Source organism: Puma concolor, chromosome C1 (genome assembly GCF_028749965.1).
Source record: "Puma concolor isolate L17-30 chromosome C1, mPumCon1.1.hap2, whole genome shotgun sequence".
NCBI classification, from domain to species: Eukaryota; Metazoa; Chordata; class Mammalia; order Carnivora; family Felidae; genus Puma; species Puma concolor.
This window is the reverse complement of record NC_141674.1, coordinates 100,750,340-100,776,187: the sequence shown is the minus strand read 5'-3', so window position 1 is coordinate 100,776,187 and position 25,848 is coordinate 100,750,340. Positions and strand designations below refer to the sequence as shown.

Genomic DNA, 25,848 nt, shown 5'->3' with positions numbered 1-25,848 from the left:
GTGGCTCAGTCAGTTAAGTGTCTGACTTCGGCTCAGGTCATGATCTCATGGTTTGTGGGTTCGAGCCACGTGTCAGGCTCTGTGCTGACAGCTCAGAGCCTGGAGCCTGCTTCGGATTCTGTGTCTCCCTCTCTCTGCCCCTCCCCTGCTCACGTTCTGTCTTTCTCTTTCTCTCTCAAAAATAAATAATAAACATTAAAAAAAAATTTATGGCTCTGCCACAAAATCAAATATTGTTTAGGGAATGGTATCTATCTGTTAACATTCAGTAATTTTCCACCTGATACTCCCCCTTTCGGGTTTCCTTCCAGCATCTCAAACAAAAGATACCACCTGCGAGAGGTGGGCTTCTTCAGTCTGTGGAACATCAGGCCCGATGGCCTCCACAGGTTATTAACTGCACAAACCATGAACCCAGCAACTGATGGGAACCCTGGGAGTTAGAAAATTTGGATTTATGTAACATACCGTACGATAATGAAGGCCATGCATGATGGAGTATTAGACCCAAGTCTCATCCTGCTCTGATTTAATAATGTAGGGGTGAGCCCGTGGATGAGTTACTTAACACAAGGCCCCAGTTTCCCCATCTGAAAAGAAAGATAACAGTACCGATTGGGTTGTTGCAGGGATTAAATGAGATAAGTGAGGCCCTGCCCTCAGTACATACCAGCCATCATTGTTAAGTTATTAATAAAGGTTTTAGGAGGCATAATCAGAATACATAACTGTGGCAAGGGCAAGGCCAGAGCAAACCCCCTGGGATATCAAATTACAGAACTGTCTATTTGAAAGGGACTTTCAAAACTGTTCCAAGTCCTATCCGGTGCCCCAAAATGCCCTTCCCCACTTCTGTCCCTAAGTACTTACTCAGCCCCTGCTTATAGGCACATGTCCAGTGACAGGAAACTGCAGTCTCAGGCCCGTACCAGAACCCTCATTGGAAAGGTTCTCTGGATACTTGATCTAAATCTAACCTCCTGGAACTTTCACCTATTGGCTTCATTTCTTCCAGAGTGATAGAGAATAGGCCCGTATGGCGCCCTTCAAATTTTGAAGTGATCATCACTACATCTGGACGTCTCTAAACTAAACTACCCCAGTTACTTCAACTACCCTTCAAAAGAAATGTCTTCTAACCACCTCACCATGCTGGTCCCACTTCTCCTAGATCAACAGTTCTCAACCAGAGCAACATGTCTCCAGACATTTTAGGTTGTCACAAAAAGGGCAGGGTACTGCTGGCATCTAAAAGAGGCCAGGGTGGGGCGCCTGGGTGGTTCAGTCGGTTAAGCGGCCGACTTCGGCTCAGGTCACGATCTCGAGGTCCGTGAGTTCGAGCCCCGCGTCGGGCTCTGGGCTGATGGCTCAGAGCCTGGAGCCTGCTTCCGATTCTGTGTCTCCCTCTCTCTCTGCCCCTCCCCCGTTCATGCTCTGTCTCTCTCTGTCTCAAAAATAAATAAAACGTTAAAAAAAAATTTTTTTTTTTTTTAAATAAAAGAGGCCAGGGATGCTGCTAGAGAACCTACAGCGCACAGGACAGCCCCGGCAGCAAAGAATTATCTGGCCCAAATACTCAATATGGCTGAGCGTGAGAAACCCTGTCCTAAACAAACACATTAATCAGTGTTCTTTTTATTTATTTTTATTTTTTAATGTTCATTTGTTTTTGAGAGAGAGAGAGAGCACGAGCGGGGGAGGAGCAGAGAGAGGGAGACACAGAATCTGAAGCAGGCTCCAGGCTCCGAGCTGTCAGCACAAAGCCGGATGTGGGGCTCAAACCTACAAACCTTGAGATCATGACCTGAGTTGAAGTCAGACTCTTAACCAACTAAGCCACCCAGGTGCCCCAGTGTTCTTCTTAAAGTGTGGGCCAAAAATGTGCATAGAGGAGTGTCAGCCATTTTACTGTCATTCTTTTTCTATTAAATTCGGCTAAGACTCTGGTAGTCCGTGGCTAGTGGTTAGCTCAAGCCCCCTTTTCATGTGTCACTGCTAGCCCAGAAACGGCACTCCTGGGGCCCACGTGCTCACCCAGAAATCACCCATCAGTGGTGGCACTCTCTCCTGCTGAGCCTGGAGGCAGCCTTACAATCTTCTCTAACACAATATACTAGGCCACCACCACTATCCATCATTCAAAAGAAGTTGGCACGTAAGATGCAATCTGCTTGTTGGTCATGTCTTCCTGGTTTTGTGGCATTGGGGCCTGGGTATGATGTAACCCTGGGTCCTGTGCTTTGGAGGACCCCCATAATGCTGCATCACTATTCTTAGTGGAAGCTTGAAGGAACTCAACCTGATACTCAAAAGCACCCAAGTGTCTTACGGGCAATTTTTGAAAATGTCTTTCCCAAACAGAAAGCCAGGCTGCCCACTGCCAGGAAAGCCATGTGGACAGGGCAGGGCTGCCCAGAAGGATGCCCACTCCTCCCCTTCCCCTCACGCAGCTAAAATTCCATGGAACAGCCCCCTCTTTGCCAATTGCTTCCCAACCCTCCATTTACCAATCTCAAATGGTCATGTTCTCAGTTCCCTGGATCAATGCTGGCCTTGATTTTACCAATACAGATAAAGCAGGGGGATGTAGAGATGGGGAAAAAAATGTTTGAGGAGACAACAATCTAAGCCTCTCAGAAACCTAAAACCTGTACTAATCAATATCTGGACAATAATTGTACCTTGAAGCCCAATGCTCTCTTCTACATAGTATTTAAAAATAATTCCTTTTCACCTTTCTAGGGGGGAAGAAAGAGAGAAATGTTTTGGATAGGCTGAAATGAATGTCTTCAATTTCAGCGTTCTTTATAATAAACTCAGTCACTTGGTTAGTTTATGAACAAAGTAATATATTTGATTTATTCAAATATTTACTTGATTTACTCAAATATTCTGCTTGCTATATTTAATTTAAAAGTGTAATTTATTCAGATTAATCATACAAGTGATAACTTAATCTACGTTTCAGAGCCCTTAATCATTTATCATTTATTCAAGTGGAGGTAAGCTGATGATCTGTAAGGAACGTGCTATCTCTCAGTTCAGTCAGTATTTGGGGAAGGAGGCAGAAACTAGAGAGCATAGAAACCATTAATGTCTGGATAAAACAAAGGGCGCTTTATGCCTTCCAGAATGAGTGCTCTACGCACCGTGGAGCGGATCCAGAAAGCCCTTGTTTTCTGAAATGGAGCTAGAGGAGATACACAAGGGGTGGGGACGAGGGGAACCTTCTGACCTTGTGGCCTCCTGCCACGTGGGACCTTTGTGGCTTGCTGTGGCTTGCTGTGGCTTTCAGGTTTGTCTGTGTTTTGAATTTCAAATCAACACCTGTGCTTGGGGCTGCCTTCCCAGATCAGCACACCCCAGTCTGCACCTCCCCACATCCCCACCTTCCCAGAAGACCCCCTGGCTTGCAGCACCCTCGGTCGGCACAATTGTGTCTGTGCAGTTTGAATAATGCCCGGAAGCAGATTCTGGCCCTACTGAGCTGCCCACTTTGGCTGCCAGAGTTCTCTCCAGAGAACATTATTCCTGTTGGTAGACCAATTACAAGGTCACACAGGTTTTGAGCGGTCAAACCTCTACCCTGTTTTTCTCCATAAGCACTGCCACGTTTGGTGTGTGATTTTGTACAGTGTGAGGTTTTGCAGGGATGCATGGATCATGTCTTCCCAGAAATGCCTCATTTCTTTCAAGGCAGCAGCAGCGGAGACAAAGGTATGTGAGGGAGTTGAACAGGGCCATCCCTGGGTAGCATGGATGTGTTTGGCAGAATCTAAGCCCCTCCCCTGGAAGGCTCTGAGTCCTGCAGCACCTCAAAGCCCCCTTCTCCAAGTCCAGAGCACTGAGTGGGGTCCTGACCCCGTCCCTGCATATGTGGTCTTTCTGGTGCTTTGGGTTGCTGCCTTGGAGAGAGAGTACGTTGCAGCATGAATTAGCTAAATGCATTTCTCAAGAAAACCTTCCTTTGTACTTTCCTTGAAATTGGTTCATGGAAACACACTTCGTGGAAACACTCTTGGATTCTTCCTATTTCTCTCTGATGTAAATACTTCCTATGCCCTAGAATTCCTGCGAGAATTTGTTGGTCTTTGTACTGAAGCCCTGACTATGTGTCTTGTGTTATTACGGCATACATATGTGCATGTGCATGCATGTCTGTGTATGTTGTACGTGCATGTGTGTGTGTGTGTTTTGCCTCAGTTACACTATACGCTCCTTGAGGGCAGGCACCCCATCTCTACATTTCCTCCATATTGCCCGGCAATGCCTTTCATACACTCGACACTCAATAAAGCTTCCTAAATGAGCCGATCCTCCAAAAGCACTGATTTTCATGTGGGTCCTTTTGTAAGGAGGATCTACTTAAATGTGCGCCGTGAATTCCAACGCAGTGGTGAAAAGACAATTTTGCAATAAAAATTTCCCACAGAGTCGTTATTGGAAATCATTCTGGCAAAGTAAAAGCCAAAAAGCAACGTAAGAACACCTTATGTGAATATTTTATTCAACTTTAAAAAAAATTAGTAAGCAGCAGACAGGAATTATTTAATCTGGCAGCTCCGAGAGTTCCTGCCTCTCTTTCCAAGGCGCTAGAGTTGAGCTATTTCCCAAGGGAACAGCAGCTCGGCACAAACCTCAAGGTGATTCCTGCTTAGGGAGATTGCTGACAGACAACAGGGTTCAGCTTCCACGGTTAAGGAAACATGCGGGTCTGCTGGTGATGGACACGGGCTCAGCCGCTTTGAGTGACACACACGACCTCCACTGTCCCATCCCTGCCGGTGAGTGTGCAGGTGTCTGTTCTGTGTCTTTGCTTTTCCTCAGAGAGGGTAGGGGAAAGCACATGTGATGGCTTGAGGCAGGGGTATCTATGATGCTTCAGTGTGGTTGGAGGGCAGGAACCCAGGGGGAGCGTGGGGAGAGGCAGAGGCAGGAGAGAAGGCAAGATACCCCCTTTCGAAGGCCACATGGCCACATCCAAGGGTGAATTTTTATCACGAGGGAAATGGAAAGGCACTCAAAGTTTTCAGCAGAGGACTGTTATGACTATATCACAGTTCGGTAATCATTCTTACAAAGAGCTCAGTCGCTGAACGGAGGGCCAATCCCCAGACCAACTTCCATCAGCACCACCAAGGAAACATATATTCCAACTTAAAAACATGAGTTTGTTACATAACCACAGCAGAAAAATAAGAATTCATACTTATGGAAGCTTCCCATGTGCCTGGCATTATTCTACATGGTTTTTAAAATCACTCAACTCGTGTTAACTCATTTAATCTTTTTAAAAAAAATTTTTTTAATGTTTATTTTTGAGAGAGAGAGATAGTGTGAGTGGGTGAGGGGCACAGAGAGAGGGAGACAGAATCTGAAGCAGGCTCCAGGCTCTGAGCTGTCGGCACAGAGCCTGACGTGGGGCCTGAACCCGTGAACTGCGAGATCATGACCTGAGCGGAAGTCGGACACTTAACCGACTGAGCCACCCAGGCGCCCCCAGCTCATTTAATCCTAACAGGAAGGAATGGAAGCTGGAAGTCACATGACTATAAGCGGTGATGCTGTGGCTCAAATCAAGCAGGGCTCGGTCCAGAAGCCATGCTTGGGACCTTGTCATCATACTCTCCCCGTGATCACTGAGGCTCCCACCTCAGTCACTCTCATACAGAAACTCTGAAGTCACGCTGATGGGGGCGGTATGAAGAATGGGCAGGAGGGGCCAGACTGGAAACAGGGAAGACTGTTGGGAGAGCCTTGTAAGAATGCTAGTGACACACGGTGGTGACCAGGGGCCCTGAAGACAGAAATGAAGAGACTGGGAGAGAAATGAAAAGGATACTCAACAGGACCTGATAACTCAAAGGAGCTCGTTGAGCCCTCGCACACGCCTGGTACACGGTATTTCTGATGTATCAAAATACTCTAATATTGTTAGGATTACCAGTTGGACTGTTCCCAGGTGTAAGTCAGCTTTTAATAACAAACTTACAGCAAATAGCTTCGGGTAAACGTTTTTATGGTAAAATATATATACACAGCCTTTCATGGATCATGCCACATCCACTATCTAATTTGATCTTAAAACAACCCTCTTAGATCGGTCTTCTCAGTCTGCTGTAACAAGGAACCACTGACCTGTGGCTTAAACAACAGAAAGTGCTCTCTCACAGCTCGGGAGACTAGCAAACCACTTGCGGGGCAGGCTTGATTCCTTTGGAGGGTGAGGGAGAATCTTCTCCAGGCCTCCCCGCCAGCTTCTGGTGGTTTCTGGGCAATCTTTGATGTTCCGTGGCTTGTAGGTCTCTGCTTTCATCTTAAAGTAGTGTGTTCCCTAAGTGTGTGTGCATGTCTGTGTCTAAATGTCCCCTTGTCATAAGGACACCAGTCATACTGGACTGGGGGCCCACGCTACTCTGGCATGACCTCATCTAACAAATTCCTTTTGCCATGACCTTATTTCCAACTAAAGTCACATTCTGAAGTACTCAGGGTTTGGACTTCAAAATATAAATCTGGAGGGGTGGACGCACTTCACCCTGTAACACCCTTCCAGCTGGCAAAGCAGGGATGGCTCCTGTGCCCATTTTAAGGAAAAAGAAACCGAGTCTCAGAGAGATGAAGTAATTTCCCCAAGGTAAGTGAAACCCTGAGCCACAAATGCGAGGTGGCTCCCTGGCTCAGTAGTCAGAGAGAGCCAGGCAGTGCCGCCTGCTGGGTGCGTGTGGCTGTTCTCACACCCTTCGAGCGGTCAGAACCGAGGGTGTAGAGAGAGCAAAGTGGTCAAATGTCGTCTCCTCTTAGAATCAATGGCAGATACCCCGCTGTTAAAAGCACCATTTTGCTTTATTCAGTTGCTGCCCCCACAGCCGCACCTCGTGAGGGCTTGACCTCCGGGGAAACTGTTCACTCACATTGTTTCTTGCACGTCTGTTGTTTCTTGCGGTGGGTCCGGCCCTGAGCAAGGGGAGAGCTGGGCACAATGCGCGTATTCAGGGCGGAGAGCAGAATGCCCTGCGCCTCCCTTTTCTCTCTGTGGCACCATTCTTTGCCTCCCTGTGCCTTTCTTTTGTCCTGTTGTTGAGCAACATTGGTGTGGGCGTGGGGAGCGTGCGGCTTGCCAGCAGTGAGACCGCGTGCCCGAGGACGCCTGCCTGATGACTTATGCACAAGGGCGCGCAGCGATGGGCGAGCTTCCCAGGAACCGCTTTGCCAACACGCCGGCTCCGACCTGGGCCTTCTTCTCTGCCCGCGTCACTCTCGACAGCGAGAGCTGGTAGCCCTCCAGGGGCATGGGTCCACCCGGAGAGCGGATGGCCGTGCCCCATGTGTGAACCCCCCTCCTCTTGGGAGGCAGCGTAGGAAGTAGATGAGTGCAGCTTCCAGAGATAGATTCTAATCCCAGCTCTGCCACTTACCGACAAGGTGAATTTCAGGAAGATGATGAATCTCCCTGTGTCATTTCCTCATCTATAAAATGGGGATAATACATTTGTTTACCTCATAAGGTTATTGAAAAGATAAATGATATAATCCATGGATGGTGCCTAGAACAACATGTCTGCCAAGTTATTCTAGCGCTCGGCACTTGTAAACAGTACTGCCTTAGTTTTCCCCCAAGTGTCATTTGTTAATTTGTTCATTGAAAACTGGCAGGATACATTTTTTTTAATGTTTATTTATTTTTGAGAGAGAGAGAGAGAGAGAGAGAGAGAGAGTGATCACGAGTGGGGGAAGAGCAGAGAAAGGGAGACACAGAATCCGAAGCAGGCTCCAGGCTCTGAGCTGTCAGCACAGAGCCCAACACGGGGCCCGAACCCACGAACCGTGAGATAGATCATAACCTGAGCCGAAGTGGGACGCTGAGCCCCCCAGGCGCCCCTGCAGGATACATTTCAAGAAGTTAACAATGGTTGTGTCTGGATGACGAAATTGCAGGTCATTTTATTGTTCTATTTAAACAAAAAAAAAATACATTTGTATTTTCTAAAGTTTCTGTAATAAACATGTAGTACCTTTTTTAATAAGAGGAAACAAACTCCCATTGAGGATCTTCAGGGTGCAATGGACTAAGGATGGGTGAGTACAAGGGAAGAGATGACCATTGTCTTTCGTGGAGTTTAAAGCCAATGGAGGGTGGGGAGCCTGGGTGGCTCAGTCTGAAAACCGTCCAACTTTGCCTCGGGTCATGATCTCATGGTTCACAGGTTCGAGCTCCACGTTAGGCTCTGTGCTGACAGCTCAGAGCCTGGAGCCTGCTTTGGATTCTGTGTCTCCCTCTCTCTCTCTCTGCCCCTCCTCTGCTTGCATTCAGTCTCTGTCTCTAAAAAATGAATAAACATTAAAAAAATTGTTTAAAGTCTATGGAAGGAGACAAGGCAGATAGATCAATGCTGGGCATTAATGCTCAGTGTGGGCTGAGTATGGAACCAGTCCCCCCGCAGGTTGCACCCAACACCACAGAGATGCCCTCAGTTTTGTCCCAACGATCTTTGTATGCGGTCTTCCCTGATCTGGAAATAGGACAGTAAGATGATACAAAAAGTCACTGCTTTCATGACCCCCGGCACCCCCAGGGACACGGGGATGGAATTGTTGAGACCCCTTCCAAAGGCGCCTGTTCCTAGGAAGGGGCTTATGGTGAAGAAGAAAGTTGAGATGCTTTCTGTGGCACCTCTGACAAATGACACACATGAACCCGGGTCACAAAGCAGCATGTCGGGGCGCCTGGGTGGCGCAGTCGGTTAAGCGTCCGACTTCAGCCAGGTCACGATCTCGCGGTCCGGGAGTTCGAGCCCCGCGTCAGGCTCTGGGCTGATGGCTCAGAGCCTGGAGCCTGTTTCCGATTCTGTGTCTCCCTCTCTCTCTGCCCCTCCCCCATTCATGCTCTGTCTCTCTCTGTCCCAAAAATAAATAAAAACGTTGAAAAAAAAAATTAAAAAAAAACAAAAACAAAGCAGCATGTCAAGTGAACTGAAGAGTAATTTCCTGTTTCTCTATCTCTCCATAGCATTATTAGCATCATCATTGTTTTGGCTGGAGCCATTGCACTTATCATCGGTTTTGGTATCTCAGGTATGTGATTTCTTGCGTTATCGTGATCCATTCACCCCTTACCACTTAGGTGCCCGATTACTCAGCGCGGTCGAACGGAAAGAGCACAGGGCTTGGACCCAGAAAACCTCAGAGCAGAGCACTGCTTCTTCTACTTATGGACTCCGCTCTCTCCAAATTAGTCATTTAACTCCCCGGGCCTCAGTTGCCTCATTCGTAGGATGGGGGAATTAATGCCCAGGTCCCCAGGTAGTTGCGAGAGCCAAACGGGATGTGTACCAGGGTATTCTACCTACCAATCAGCGCTGAAGGTATCTGGCATCACAGGTAAAGGGCTACGGCGAGCCATTCTAGCAATGGTTGGCCTGGGTGGGTGGTTCCTTTGCAGTGAAACGTTGCTGAAGTGTTAAAGAAAATCAGGTCCTTGTGCACAGGGGTCCTAGGTAGCGGGAAGACAGGTTGTGACTGCTGTTTGTGCAGGAAACTGACGCCACCGTGCGTGGATGGTGAGATTCCAAAGGCAGCTGATGTCAGTTGCAGGAATAGTCTTCTCTCCCCTCTTCTGTGTGGACCGTGACTTGGAAGCGTCTATTATGGATGCCACTTAATTAAAACATTGAGTGAGTTAGGCCACAGCTGTCTTCTCACAGCAAACTGTTTGCTCCATTTCCCTTAAGCTGCCTGACTCAGGCCAACATTTCTATTTTAACTTAGTCTGGGGCCAAAGCTGTCGCTTTATAACTTCAGTTTCTATAGTCCCAGCTGCCTGTTGTCTCTGTCACTCTCCTCTGGTGGGGATGTGCTGCCACCAAACAGTGGTTGTGGCTTAAGTGAAGAAAATGGTAGCTGGTACATGTATTTGCCTAGAAAAGGCATTAGCACCTTTCCCCACTTCCTTGATCAAAAATAGGTATTTTGGGGGCCGCCTGGGTGGTTCAGTCAGTTAAGCGTCCAACTCTGGCTCAGGTCGTGATCTCGGGCTCTGTGGGTTTGAGCCCCGCCTTGAGCTCTGTGCTGACAGCTCAGAGCCTGGAGCCTGCTTCGGATTCTCTGTCTCCCTCTCTCTCTGCCCCTCCCCCGCTCACACTCTGTCTCTGTCTCTGTCTCTGTCTCTCTCTCTCAAAATTAACAAGCATTACAAAAATATTTTAAGAGAAAAAATAGGTATTTTAGGGTGCCTGGTTGGCTCAGTTAGTAGAGCAGGATACTCTTGATGTTGGGGTTGTAAGTCTGAGCCCCATGCTGGGTGTAGAGATTACTTAAAAAAACTAAAAACTTTAAAAAAAAAAAGGTATTTTTGTCTTTCATCCATTTTGATTGGATTATCTGCCTTTTTCTTTTTGATTTGTAGGAATCCTTTATATATTTTGGATGCAATTTGGTTATATGCATTGCAAAATCTCTTCTACACTATGGCTTGCTTTTTCCCTCTCTTAATGATGTCTTTCAATGCGAGCAAAAGCTCTTAATTTTAACCTAGTCCATTTTATCCATCTTTTCCTTTATACTGGAGCTTTTTGTAGCCTGTTTGGTTAAAAAAATATTTGCCTATCCCAAGGTCATGAAGATTTTTTCCCTAAGTTATCTTCTAGAAGCTTTCTTATTTCACCTTTCTCATTTATATCTATTAACCATTCAGAATTAATTTTGTGTGTGGTGCAAGAGAGTGGTCAAGATTCATATGTTCCGTGTGGCTCTCCAGGTGATCTCGCACCATTTGTCAAAAATACTGTCCTTCCCCCACGTCTCACCAAGTGCTATTTTTATCATAAATCAAGTATCTAAATGTGTATGGATCTGTTTCTGAGTGTACTAGCCTGTTTTATTCTAATATTCTTTTATAATTCATTTTCTTTTTATGTTCTCTCTCTACCTAGTCCTGATCTTGGGCATTTTATCTGTCCATCAGTCTGTGAGTATCTCTCTCTCCTTCTCTCATCTTAAAGCAGGTTTACAGGGCATTATTAGCTCAACAGTAGTTTTGAAAGAGCCACGTTTAGGTTTGTCTCTGATTGTTTTCCTATTTAATTAGTTTTGGCTTTTATCTTTATTAATGTCCCTCTTTCTGCTTTGTTTTGCTGTCTTTTCATTCTTTTTTCTAGTATCTTAAAATAAACACTTCTCAAAAGAGTATGTCCAGGAAAGCCAACATGGCCACCTGTGACTCAGTCAGTTAAGCATCTGACTTTTGATGTCGGCTCAGGTCATGATCTCACGGTTTGTGAGATCCAGGCCTGTGTCAGGCTTCCCACTGACAATGCCAAGTCTGCTTGGGATTCCCTCTCTCTTTCTCTCTGCCCCTGCCCCACTCACTCTCTCTCAAAATAAATAAATTAACATTTTTTAAAAAGAAAGCCAATTAATAGCGTTTAGGAGATGCTATCATTCAGCTTTCCAAAATGTTTACCAATTTACTCTTCACCAGAAGTGTATGAGAGATCCAGTGTTTCATGTCCTCACCAACCCTAGATACTATAGAATCCTTTTGTGGTTTTAATTCCTATTTCCTGGTGACTGAGGAGACTGAGTGCATGTTCATATGAGAATCATAATGTTGAGTGACAGAAGCATACACAAAACAGTACGTTCTATATGATTCCACGTATATATAGTTCAAAAACAGGCAAATGAATCTCTATTAGAAAGGAGAATAGTGGTTACTACCCTGGGAAGAGTTGAGGGGGTAGCCTTTAGGAGGCAGCATGAGGGGACTTCTGTGGGATAGTCAAGTTCTAGTTCTTGGTATGGGTGGTGGTTACGTGGAAATGAAAATGTGATAATTCTGCAGACTGCACAGTTACGATGTGTACATTTTTATGTAAATGTGTTGTACTTTAACACACTCATATAGGGGCGCCTAGATGGCTCAGTCAGTTAAGCATCCAACTTTGGCTCAGGTAATGATCTTGTGGTTCATGGGCTCAAGCCCTGCATCAGGCTCTGTGCTGACAGCTCAGAGTGTGGAGCCTGCTTCGGATTCTGTGTCTCCCCCTCTCTCTGTGTTTCCCCCACTTGCACTCTGTCTCTGTCTCTCTGTCTCTCAAAAATAAACATTAAAAAAATTTAAATATATTCATATATACACACACATTACAAATATATATTATAAAATATGTGTATATATACATTGGGAAATAAAATATCGACTGATAAAGTGAATATTTTGAACTAACTTTTAAAGATATCAGTATATACATTTTGGTAACTTCTTCACTAATGCTTAATTAGCTCTTCCTTAGTTATAATTTACCCATTCTGGATCTTATACACCTCCTTGAATTAAAACCCTAGGCACCTGGGTGGCTCAGTCAGTTGAGTGTCTAACTCTTGATTTTGGCTCAGGTCATGTTCCCATGGTCATGGGCTTCACCCTTCATCAAGCTCCACGCTGTGCAAGGAGCCTGCTTGAGATTCTCTCTCCCTCCCCCCCGCCTCTCTCTGTCCCTCTTCCCTGCTTGCACATTCTCTCTCTCTAAAAATAAAATAAAATAAAAAATACACTGCCTTAAAAACAACAAAAACAACAAAAACAACAGCAACAACTCTAGTGTTTGTCCTGCACTCTAAATCTTGGTGACGAACCTTTTTTGGGCTTAGGGCTAAACGGCTTGGCATGACACCCCTTATGGAATTATCTTTTACTTGACCACCCTAGCAAGAATTTTCACATTGCCACAGCTTCCCTGTGACAGTCAACATTTTGCCACTCACACTTTTCCTATTGTATGACTACAGCGACCTCAGTACTTAGCTCCGTCCCCTAAAGAGGATGCTCAGAGGGTACTCCCTAAGTGCTTTTTTGAACGGACAAGTGGATGGGTGCTTGGAGAAGCAAATACATGGATAAAAGCTAGTCTACCCAGTCCAGCAATATTCCACCAGTAATATTAAAGCCCTACTGCCAATAAAGAGGTTTTCTGCCTCCATCCTATTTCATGGGGTTAAAGCTGGGCATTTTGAATACAATAGGCTGTTTATGAATGTAACACGCTTTAGTTGGATTTTTCTCAGTTGCCTTTATTAAAACGCCCATAACCCTTACCCGAGAGCATCATATTATCACACTTTAGATAAATTCAATAAAATGTTAGCTGGCTTGGGGCGCCTGGCTCAGTCAGTTAGTGCCCGATTCTTGCTTTTGGCTCAGGTCATGATCTCACGGTTCGCAAGTTTGGGCCTCACGTTGGGCTCCACGCTGACAGTGTGGAGCCTGCTTAGGATTCTCTCTCTTCCTCTCTCCCTTCCCCTCTCCCACCCGCTCTGTCTCTCAAAATAAGTAAATCCACTTTAAAAAAACGTTAGCTGGCTTCATACACAAGGCAGTGAAATTAAGGAAATGGCAATACGTAGGTGATGGTGACGACGATGGCAATGTCTTTTGAATCTTTCCTGTGTGCACCTCACTGCAGTAAATAACTTTGCATACATTATCCAATTTACTATTCACAACAAAGAGGAGACAAGTATTATTCCTACCTCCCAATAACTACTCACCCAAGGTTGCACACGGCTAGCAAATGGCACAGTTGTGTTTCAGGCCCTGGTAATTTGCTTCCAGAACCCACACTCTTCCCTACCTTCCCTACCGGTACAGATAACGACTTTCGTACGGAGTTGTGGCAGGGAAGGGTGTTTTCTGGTGTGCCTTGCAGGCATCATTCCTGAGACCGCAGCTCAGACATAGAGATATTCCTAAATACAGAAGACAATTCCACCTCTTCAACACTCTCCTGAGGTCACATATGCCAGCTCCTCATCGCCACCCCACTCCTGAACAGTACTAAGTATGGACCCCAGAGCACATAAAATGTACGTGAGGTGAATTATTTGGAAGAGAGGTTGAGAGGCTCCCATTAATCCCTGGTTACAGGACAGCCTTTGTGGGTGGCCCTTCGAGACGGGGGCGGGGGGTGGGGGCGGATGCCGTGGAAAGGTCCCTGACCCTCTGCAGCCCAGTCCTCACACTGTCACTCACTCACTGGATGACTTGGAACAGCTCTGTGTAAGGGAAGAGTTGAGGGATCGGACAGAGACGTTCTCATCTCAGGTCTTAACTTTCCAGAAATGGTTTCCTCGCTGGTAAAAGAGCCGTTGTGGGAATTCAATGAGAAAAGTGTTTGCGAAGTACCTGGCCCATGAGTGTAATAAATGGCTGTCACTGTTATTTAGATTGATAGCGTCGGTGCTATTAATAATAAATTGTTGTTATTAATGCATTTATATGGCACTTCTTAAAAACTTCCGCAATTTCCTGGCCATGCCAGGGCTGGACACCTCCTCTGAAGTTAGGCCAGGGCAGGAAGCCACAGGACACGGTCTCATAATAAGTACTCCATCTTTGGACACTGGATAAGCCAACCAGGCATGTCCTCATGGCACCGAAACAGGAGACTGAACAAATTGTCTGCAAAGTATTTGAGAGGCATACAGATCTATATATCTAGAGCTAGGTCTAGATAACCTATCTAGATATCTAGATATAGATATAGAAATAGAGATTTTTTTTTTTCAAAGTTTATTTATTTTTGGGACAGAGAGAGACAGAGCATGAACGGGGGAGGGGCAGAGAGAGAGGGAGACACAGAATCGGAAACAGGCTCCAGGCTCTGAGCCATCAGCCCAGAGCCCGACGCGGGGCTCGAACTCACGGACCGCGAGATCGTGACCTGGCTGAAGTCGGACGCTTAACCGACTGCGCCACCCAGGCGCCCCAGAGATATTTTTTAATTGTAGTCATCTGAGAAACAGTTGTTGGCCTTTCTTACTTTCGTTTCATGGTTTTCAATCGTTTTTAATTTTACGTAAGGTAAAGATACCGTCTTACTGGATGGGCTCTCTGTGCGTCTCAAGCTGGTCATGGATATAAGCCAAATGTGGTAGAAAGAGCACAGGGTTAGTTCCAGACAAGATTGTGTTTGATCCTGGCTCCACTACATGCTAGACAGAGCTTCGGCCAGCCATTTAATCCCATGGAGCCTCTTTATCCTCAGTCATAAGAAGGGCATAATGGGAATTCTTATCTTTCCTGGTTCTTACCAGGCTTAAAAGGAGTCACTATAACTGAAGCACTTAGTAAAGTCTTCCTGTCCTCCTGGTGCTCTGATCTGCAATCTTTCCAAATGATTCTAGTTAATAATGGTTATCGAAAGCATTAAGATTTAACATGTGGCAAGTCAGGTGCTATGTTAAGCTCTTTGCCTGCGCTGTATCCTTTAGACCTTTCAGGGACTGTCTGAGGGAGCTACTATCATTAACATCTTAATTTTAGGGGCGCCTGGGGGGCTCAGTCGGTTAAGCGTCCAACCTCGACTCGGGTCATGATCTCGCGGTTCATGAGGTCGAGCCCCACGTTGGGCTCTGTGCTGACAGCTCAGAGCCTGGAGCCTGCTTTGGATTCTGTGTCTCCCACTCTCTGCCCCTCCTCTGTTCATGTTCTGTCCCGTCTCTCAAAAATAAGTAAACGTTAAAAAATTTTTAAAAGATGAAAAAAAATGAAATAAAGAAGTCAGAAAACTTGCCCAAGATCACATATCCAGTAAGCGGCAGAGATGAGACTTGAATCCAGACAGCCTGATACCCATTCTCAAACACCATATTCTACGGTGGCTTCCCACATTGTCCCTTCATCTAGCATGGCCCAGCATCCCTCCTCATTTCTTCTCACAGAAGCAGCCGTTACCCCCAATCCTGCTCTCCTCTCTGGCAAGAGGGGCACTCACATTGGTGCCAGCTTAAGCCTACGTGTTACCACCTTTAAGCCTTGTGCTATGGTGTCCGTCCAGGTGGCTGGGTGTTTCCAGACAATGCCGAGCAACCATTCCTGAAAGCTCCCAGTATGCTGTCTATGCTACTGGAATGTACAGGACTTGTCTCACTGAGTCATTTCAAAAGAAAGTTCATTTTCCAGGTTTTATCCAGTGGCACTGGACATCCCAGATTATAATTTCTGTAAAGAAGTCTTGCCTTGTGTCACCTATAACCTCACTTTCCAAGAGATTTCTGCTCCTACAGGGCAGGGCAATTGAATAGCGCTCACCCAGTGTGAAAACAGAACCGCTCAGATTTTGGCCTGCTTCTCTTTTACAGCTACTCTTCTCCGATGCAAACCAGAGCTGTCAGAGCAATTAGCCCTCAAGGGCTAGAGAATGCATTTTCAGTAAGTGGCAGGGCTTTCCAACTTTAAAGTTGAAATCTTAGAGGCCAGTGAAATTCCTAAAATCTGTGCCTGTTTCAATTAACAGAAATCTCTATCAATAGATAACCACCTTGGGGCGCCTGGGTGGTGCAGTCGGTTAAGCGTCTGACTTCAGCCAGGTCACGATCTCGCGGTCCGGGAGTTCGAGCCCCGGGTCAGGCTCTGGGCTGATGGCTCAGAGCCTGGAGCCTGTTTCCGATTCTGTGTCTCCCTCTCTCTCTGCCCCTCCCCCGTTCATGCTCTGTCTCTCTCTGTCCCAAAAATAAATAAATGTTGAAAAAAAAAATTTAATAGATAACCACCTCAAACCCATCTCCTGGAGTCCTCTTACCCTCCGGCTCACCAAATCACACAAGAGCCACTGGTGGTTAAGAGGCCTGGAGAATACTACCAGGCCAGATTGTGTTTCCTAAAACAATTGGCTCTTTGAGCCAATATTTGCTTGTAAGTTTGAATACAGATTTCTTTCTTTCTTTTCTTTCTTTCTTTATCTCTTTCTTTCTTTTTCTTTCTTTTATTTTCTTCTTTTTTTTGAAAAGCAATATTTGTATGCTATTGCTTGCAAATGAAATTTCCTTTAATCACTTTTAATCATCATTTATTCAGCTAACAAGCATTTATTGATTGCTTTCTGGGTGCAAAGCCATGGCTAGGTCCTCATGGTTTTTTAAGTTCTCCCTAGTTTTTATTCCTCCTCTTGATTTGATAAGGGAGGGGAGCATTTAATCGACATTATGCTCATTCCATCTGCCACATCTTTAATGCAACCTTAAATGGGCTAGAGCCTTGCAGTGGGTCCCTGGGGCACTCCACACTTGCCTACTTTCAATCATTAAGTTCTCTAAGAGATATTTCAGCAAATTCTCTACCTTTGGGCTCAAGGCCAACACATTAAAATTAATTCGGTAGCACAATTACCAAACTCAGATATGTCATTACCATTTCATTCTCTCTATAAACTGTGTTAATCATGTATTTTTTCTGAAAAGTAATTTTTCTTTTTTTTTTTTTTAATTTTTTTTTCAACTTTTTAAATTTATTTTTGGGACAGAGAGAGACAGAGCATGAACGGGGGAGGGGCAGAGAGAGAGGGAGACACAGAATCGGAAACAGGCTCCAGGCTCCGAGCCATCAGCCCAGAGCCCGACGCAGGGCTCGAACTCACGGACCGCGAGATCGTGACCTGGCTGAAGTCGGATGCTTAACCGACTGCGCCACCCAGGCGCCCCTGAAAAGTAATTTTTCAATTCAACTTTAATGGCACATTATAAACTACAATCAAATTTATCCCTGCTCTAACATAGTTACATTTGCTCCATGATTGTATTGAGAATCTCTGTATTTTCATTGCCTTCTTTTTCACTGGCTCACGTTTCCCCAAAATTTAGATGCGGTAATCCTGCCCAATATTCCTTATTCCTATAACCATTTTGGATAGTAGCATGATCTCATATAGTGCCTTGATTTCTACTCATTTCCATTCACTCATTCATGTATTCACTCAATGAACAAACACTCTTTTTCTTTGTAGAAATGTAGCATTAGGCACTTGTCTTACTTTGTTCAGGCTGCCATAACAAAATATCATAGACTGGGTGGCTTAAAAAACAGAAATTTATTTTCTCACAGTTCTGGAGGCTGGAAAGTCCTCCCCAGGTTTTAGGTGGCCCCATCTCTAAGGCTACAATGGTAGTGGTCCTCTGGCCTGTTGAAACACAGACAATGGCCCTCATCCTTTGAAAGGAAGGAGGCACACCCGATGATCTCTGCGCATCACCTTTAGATTGTTTTTCCCTTTTCTGGAAGAATAGCACATATTTACAGCTCTATGGTCTTGGCCTGCAGGATCTAAGAAATCTGACAGCCTTCCTTCATTTGTCTCATTTTTTCTATCCCCTTTAGTTTTTCTGTCCCCTGCTGGTGCTGTTGCTGCTGGTATAGTCCCCATTTCTATTCCTGGCTTCTGCCGAGGTGGCTAATTAAACCTTTCTCATTTTTTTGCAATATGGATAGGCTGAGAAATTTCCAAATCTTCAAGTTATGGTTCTTTTTAATTTAACAATTCCTTCTTCAATTCATCTCTTTCCTTTCTTAAATTTTACTATAAGCAGTCAAGAGTAACCAAAATGCTCCTTCAAACCTTTGCTTAGAAATCTCAGTTAGGGGCACCTGGCTGGCTCAGTGAGTAAAGCATCTGACTCTTGATCTCGAGGTCATGAGTTCGAGTCCCACATTTGGTGTAGAGATCACTTTAAAAATATACAATCAATTAATTATATACCCAATTCCATTACTTGTAAATTCAAAATTCCATCACTTATAAATTCAACTTTCCACAAAACACTAGAACATAGTTTAACCAAGTTCTCTGCCACTTTATAACAGAATGACTTTTCCTCCAGTTTCCAATAACATGTTCCTCATTTCCATCTGAGACCTTACCAGAATCACCCTTAACATCCATATTTCTACATGCATCTTAAAATTCTTCCAGCCCCTACCCAGGACCCTGTTTCAAAGCACCTTCCACATGCTTACTAGTCTATTACACCAGCACCTCACTTCTTAGTACCAAAATTTGTATTAGTCAGGGTCGTCCCGAGAAACAGAACCCAGAACCAATTGGAGTGTGTGTGTGTGTGTGTGTGTGTGTGTGTGTGTGTGTGTGTAATGAGAGAGAGGGAGGGAGACATTTAGAAAGAATTGGCTCACACAATTGTGGAGGCTAAAAAATCCCAAGATCTGCTTCATCAAGCTGGAGACCCAGACGGTTGAGTTCCAATCTGAGTCCAAAGGCTTGAGAACCTGGAGAGCCAATGATGTAGTTCCAGTCCCAAAACTGGCAGGCTCAAGATCCAAGAAGACAGTGTTTCAGGTCTAGCCCAAAGGCAGGAAAAGACAAACGTCCCGGCTGAAAGCAATCAGGCAGTCGGAGTTCCCTCGTACTCAGGCTTTGTGTTCTATTCAGGCCTTCTACTGATTGCATGACGCCCCCCAAATAAGGGGCGGGGGGTGACCTGCTTTACTCCGTCTACTGAATCAAATGTTAATCTTATCCAGAAACATCCTCACAGACGCCCCAGGATGTCTGACCAAATGCCTGGGCATCCCGTGGCCCAGTCAAGTTGACATATAAAATCAGAGCATTATAGGGCTTACGAATATCATGAAGACAGTCTCCGTCCTTGAAAAGCTGACAAATGTGTGCCAGGGACAGGCTAGACACAAGGTGGAGGGAGACAGCTGCTATAATAAAGGCAAGGGAAAGTATTATGGGAGAGTAGAGAATCTATTAATTTTGTCTTGGCAGATCAAAAGAGGGCTTCACGCAAGGGCTGCCATCTGAACAACCTTGCATAGAAGTAGAATTTGGATAGCTGGTGATAAAGGAGAGGGGGGGAACTATAAATTGGAGGTGCGAGATGAACAGGGGTGTGAAGATGCATAGTATAATGGTATAACCAGTACTACCCTGGAATGTCTTGGATATTAGTCTGTCAAGTAAAAATAATTGAAAAGCAAATTAAATCTTTAAAGCAGAGTTCAAGAAAATGCCAAGGCAGGGGATGGGGCCTGTTGCATTCATATAATGCATTGAAACTCCGTACGGTCGTCTTTCATAATTTCTCTCCCAGATCTCCCACGTGAATGGCCACTGCGCATGGCAGCTGCTCCCAGGTCTCACTCCCCCCACACTCAAAAGTCTGCGCAACTTCCTCCCAAGCCAGCCTGTGCACAGGTTTTGTTTCCCCTGCCTCTTTTTTACCTAGAACTTTTCTTCTATCAGTAACTCTGTTCTTTCTAAATAAACCCATTGAGCTTAGCTTCTTCGGGTCTGTCTTTCATCCAGTACCTTCACCTACTTTCCATAAAGCCTACGAGCCAATTAGTTCCAATCCCTAATGGGCTAGGAGAGGTGAAATGCCAAGGATATCCTTATGTTCATAGCATTTACCTCTTAAATCTGAAAAATAGCATGCATACCTTGTGTATTTTTTCCAGTGAAAGCAGAAAATCAATAAATCACTTGATATACATAAATAGTAGAGACTATGGAAGGATGTGTTAGGAAATGAGATTGGAAAGGCGGCGATAAAAACTAATATCTATGGGGCACTTACTATGTGCCAACCAGGATTTAGCTTTGAAGGCCATGCTAGTAAGTCTGAACTTTATTTACTCCACAGCCTTTGGGAGCCGTGGAAGATTAGTGATTATAAAACTGATGTGTCCAGACTGTATTTTAAGGTCTACCCGTAAGATGAATGCATGTAAACTAGATTGGATGGAAGCAAAGATGAAGCGCAGAAATACCAACAGGGAAGCCAAGAAATGCTCAGGACCCATCAAGTAGGACTTTTTTGGCTCTAAGAAGGAGAGGTGTGTGCCGACTGTTTTAATATAACAAACAAAGCGTTTGTTTAAAAGGTACTCAGATATTGGGACAGGAACTAGACGTGGAACACCTCAGGATCTAAGACAGCTGTAGGGGTGGAGGATTCTCTTCATCTTTCTCTCGCATGTTCTCTCCCCCACACTTTGGATCGGCTCCACTCTCCTCTTGGGCTCAAATGCCCCTCCCCCTCCTTCACTTCACAACCAACCACGGAAGGAGTCTCTCAAGAAGATTCGGTTAATAAGAGACTCTTAAGTACTGAGAACACACTGAGGGTTGATGGGGGGGTGGGGGAGAGGGGAAAGTGGGTGATGGGCATTGAGGAGGGCACCTGTTGGAATGAGCACGGGGTGTTGTATGGAAACCAAATTGACAATAAATTATATTTTAAAAAAAGAAGAATTAGATTTGGTTAATTAAATCACCCCTACAGGCATGCCCAGTCATTCAGTTGGTCAGTCCTTCACAGATTGCACAGGCTGTCCACTGGGCAAGTGGGGGAGAGGCAGTGGACACGTCTGGCATCATAATTAATATTTCTACTGGTGGTATGTTTGGAGGGCGGGGTGGTATCTATCTTAAGCCAAAAATCAATTAAATTAAGTACCATTCTTCATTACACCATAGCTAGCACTATAACTTTGACCAAGTCACTTATCTCCTCTTTGCTTTGGTTTCTTCATCATCCAAATGGAGATCAAAGTAACAGCACTTTAGAATCTAGCATTCTCCAGAATCACTAGCCACATTTAGTTAACGTGAGGTCTCACTTCTGTGCCACTTCTGGTTAACCAAGAGTAACAATACCTGATGTGTGTCATTGCAGTTTGCAAATCAAGTTCACGTCCATTTGATTTGATCCTCATAAGAACCCTTTCAGGTGGGGAAGACAGATATCATTCCCTCCATTTTTCTGAGACCCAGAGAGGTTACATGATTTACTCAAGCTCACACAGCTATTAAGTCAGAAAGCCAGGACTTGAATTCCCATTTCAAACTCCAAGTTCCGTATGTTCTCTACTTGTCACCTCTCAAGTTTGGGTTGCCTGTTCCCAAACAGCAGATCTGCTGTAGATCAAGGCTATTGTGTCCCTGTTCTTTCTATTCTTATGTCTTCTTTTTTTATGCCTCTCCTGTTCTTCTACATTTCTAATTTTTTCCAGAAGTGTTTGGCCTTCAGTAATGAAGGGTTTGGTTGTAGACATTCCAAGACTTCCCTCAGCATTGACCCTTGCTTCCTGAATTACAGGGAGACACTCCATTAGAGTCACTACTCTCACCTCCGCTGGGAACATCGGGGAGGATGGAATCCTGAGCTGCATTTTTGAACCTGACATCAAACTTTCTGATATCGTGATACAGTGGCTGAAGGAAGGTGTTATGGGCTTGGTACATGAGTTCAAAGAAGGCAAAGACGACCTGTCAGACCAAGACGAGATGTTCAGAGGCAGGACGGCTGTGTTTGCGGATCAAGTGATAGGTGGCAATGCCTCTCTGAGGCTGAAAAACGTGCAACTCACAGATGCTGGCACCTATAAATGTTACATCATCACCTCCAAAGGCAAGGGGAATGCTAACCTTGAGTATAAAACTGGAGGTGAGTCACTTTGGGAAAGAGGGAAAGAAAGTGCCCAAAGGTAGGTGCCCAAAGGTATTTGGGGCTAAAGACCATGGATGGCTGATGGAATATGTGTGCCCAAGAGTGACCAATAAGACGAAGGCTGTCTGAATTCTGCCAGCATCCATCCTTGCTGTCCAAGGCCCACAGCAACTCCAAAAATAGCCCCCTATCATATTAGATCTTAAAATCTTCTGTTCTGGACTCTAGTCTTTTCCAGATTTTCAGGTATATTCCCTGAAATATCTTGCCAAAATAAACGTGGTCTCTTTCATGCTAGCCTGTGTCATTACTAGCAAGAGAAACCTGTGATCTGGCCTGAGACTTTTCTACAAGAAGTAGGCCCTAGCCCAAGTCTGAATTCAGTACCTCCAGGGGCTTATGGCAGTGGAACCCATTTTAGGAAGACTTCAAAAGGAACTAATGAAAAACAGTATTGTCCTATAAACTCACTAATCCTCCCCCAGTGAAATCCACCCTTCCTTATCAACTCAGCTTGGTGAATTACTGTACAAGGAACTCAGAAATGTACTGTGAGGAGTAAAAAGATGATTAAGAAAACTAGATGATTGTCCCCCGTCTTGAAGAGCTCTTTGTATAGAGCATATAGAGTTGAGGGCCGGGGCAGAGATAAGAAAAATGGGTAAATAACTATAATACTTGGTAAAGTGTATCAAATGCTTTAAGAGAAATACACAGTGATTTGGGGATTCAGAGGGAGAGAGAGATAACATCCAAATGCCTAGAGAGGGGATGGATAGGAAAGCCCCCACGGAGAATTTGGCATTTGAGAAAGGCCTTGCAAGATAGGCAGAAAGTATCCCGAGGTCTCCTGGCCTGCACAGGCCTTCCTTGGACACTTCATAACACGTGTTTATATTTGTTTGAGGCACAGATCTAGAGCCAGACCTGGACAAGTATAGTGACCTAGGCAAGGCAACCTGACTGGGCCTTAGTTTCTTCATCTTAAAATGGGGATTCCTAGGGTCATATCAAAGGGACACCGGAGCCAACTGAAAGGGCTTCCAATGGCAAAGCTGGAACAGTCTGAGCAACCATATAGACAGCATGGTATTAAATTAGAACTCCAAGTACAAAACAAACATGCGAGTCCATACTTCTATAAATATGAGGGAGACGGCCCAAACCTTTACAGATGAATTCCAAATAATGTATTTAGATCTCCCCACTCCTGGAGGTAGAGCTTAACACTTCCTCCCTCCCCCATGACCACACAGAGTGTGTGTTTTTCTCAGGAAGTCCAGCTTCCAGAGAAAACTGCCTCAGCCGGGTGATCAAAGTTAACCTCATCAGTGATAAGTCATGTTGATAGCATGCCTTCTGATGTGACATGATGAGGAGGATGCTCTTCCTCCCACCGTCTTCGTCTCCAAAACCCATAGCACCAATCTAATCATGAGAAAAGCATCAGACAGATTCCAAGAGAGGGGCATCCCACAAAATATCTGACCAATACCACTCACAACTGTCAAGATCAGGAAAAACATGGAAAGACTGAGATACTGTCACAGGCCAGAGGAACCTAAGAGGCCGGGAGGACCAAATGCAACATGGGATGCTGGGGAAGAAAAAGGACATTAGTGGGAAAACTGGTGAAATGCAAACAAAGTCTGGAGATAAGTTAATAGTTATGTACCAGTGATGGCTTCTATTAAAACTACATAATAGTTATGTACCAGTGATGGGTTTCTCTGGCACATTTTGACAGATGTGCCACGGTTATTTAGGATGTTAACATTAGGGAAAATGGGGTGAGGTGTATACAAGATCTCTGTGCTATCCTGGCAACGTTTCTGTAAATCTAAAATCATGCCAAACTTAAAAGCTTATTTTTAAAATGGTGATAATAGATATCCTTGTAACTGTTGTGAGGATCAAATGAAATAATGTCTGGAATTTGGTACCTGACACAGAGAACACCCTCAATAAATGGTGGTTCACTGTCATGTACACTCAGTTCCTTACATCATCTCCCGGGAGCTCATTCCCTGCCTGCTGGGAGGGGATGAGTCCCATCTCCCCTGCTAGATGGCAGACTCTTTAAGGGCAAGGCAAGGTCTTTCCTTGTACCACTCACTCAGTTCCAGCACAGTCCCGGGTGAAGGAAAGTGCTAAATAACTTAATAAATTATATCCTGGCATAATAAGCATTTTACAGTCAAAAGTCCAGGACTTAACATTTTTCCATAAGTATCTTTCTGCCTGAATATTAGAAGAAGCTAGTCTTAATTTCCAAGTTCACTTACCTCCCCAAGAAGGAGAACTATCTTAGAAGAAGACAAATGCCTGCCTCTACCCCTGGACACCAGGGCTGGAGAGGCTCCACCCAAGAAAATCCAAACCACCATGATGGGAAGGCCTGTATATGGAATTTCTGTGGGCGACAGGTGAATGCTGTTTGTTTTTTCCTTCTCCCTCCCCCTCCCCACCCTAACTTTATCCTCCAGGCAGAAAAATACATAAAAAAAAATCCAAGAGGCTTCACAGGTACCTGAGAAAATGCCCAATTTCCTTAAGGGATACACTTTCTTGTGATCAACTTTATCCTTTATCTTTAAAGGGATAAACTGGAACTCATCTTAGTTGGAGAGATTTACCTGTTATAACAATGATACCTAAAACTTAGGTCTTGGCCAAAGGGTTGTGTAAATCTTTACTGGAAACTACTATACAATGGGCCATGCACAGACAGCCCACTGGGGAAGTATTGAGTCACTTCAGTGGTGGAAATGACTGTGTTTTTAAGACCTTGCACTTCAAAGGCTATATTGTTTTATTGGTATGACCTTGACATCTGCCCCTTTCAACCTGCAGCCTTCAGCATCCCAGAGGTGAACGTGGACTATAATGCCAGCTCAGAGAGCCTACGGTGTGAGGCTCCCCGATGGTTCCCCCAGCCTACAGTGGTCTGGGCATCCCAAGTTGACCAGGGAGCCAACTTCTCAGAAGTCTCCAATACCAGCTTTGAGCTGAACTCTGAGAATGTGACCATGAAGGTTGTGTCCGTACTCTACAATGTCACGATCAACAACACGTACTCCTGTATGATTGAGAACAACATTGCCAAAGCCACAGGGGATATCAAAGTGACAGGTGGGTTTCTCCATGCTTTTTGTACACTTTTCGTATGGGTTTACTGGGGGTGAGAATCAAATCTGAATTAAAATCTAATTTCTTTAACAGATATATTATGTATCAGGGAACGGAAAGCTCTAGAGTCCTCTTCATGGAGACCTTAGCCACAATTATAGTGAAGAAGCCTAACACAAGACAATATTTATGGCATATAGGTCAAAAATTGCAATGAGGCTTCATCTTGTATGCCTTCTCATTGACTGGGGGTGGTTCCCTAGAAAGCAGTATTTAGGAATCTGTGGCCCTAACTCAGTAGGTCTGCTTTGGTGAAGCAATGAGGAAAATGACAATTATTTGACATCTTTGACATATTCAGCTGGTGATCTACATGCCTAGCCCCCCAAAACTGATTTGGTTCTAGCCTGCTTTTGAGAAGACTTTTTTAGGGTCTGACTTAGTCTTATTCAGCCCATCTAGGACTGGCTCATG

General features: G+C 44.8%; 1 protein-coding gene across 2 annotated transcripts in view; it reads left to right on the top strand.

Annotated features, from left to right (window-relative positions):
- VTCN1 (V-set domain containing T cell activation inhibitor 1) overlaps positions 1–25,848 on the top strand; it is a 64,064-nt gene that overhangs the window by 24,607 nt on the left and 13,609 nt on the right. For both annotated transcript variants that reach the window (XM_086717936.1, XM_086717937.1), the window contains exons 2-4: positions 9,011–9,075; positions 21,895–22,242; positions 25,099–25,377. In XM_086717936.1, coding sequence (XP_086574062.1) covers positions 9,011–9,075; positions 21,895–22,242; positions 25,099–25,377 — 692 coding nt within the window. The remainder of the gene's footprint in view (positions 1–9,010; positions 9,076–21,894; positions 22,243–25,098; positions 25,378–25,848) is intronic.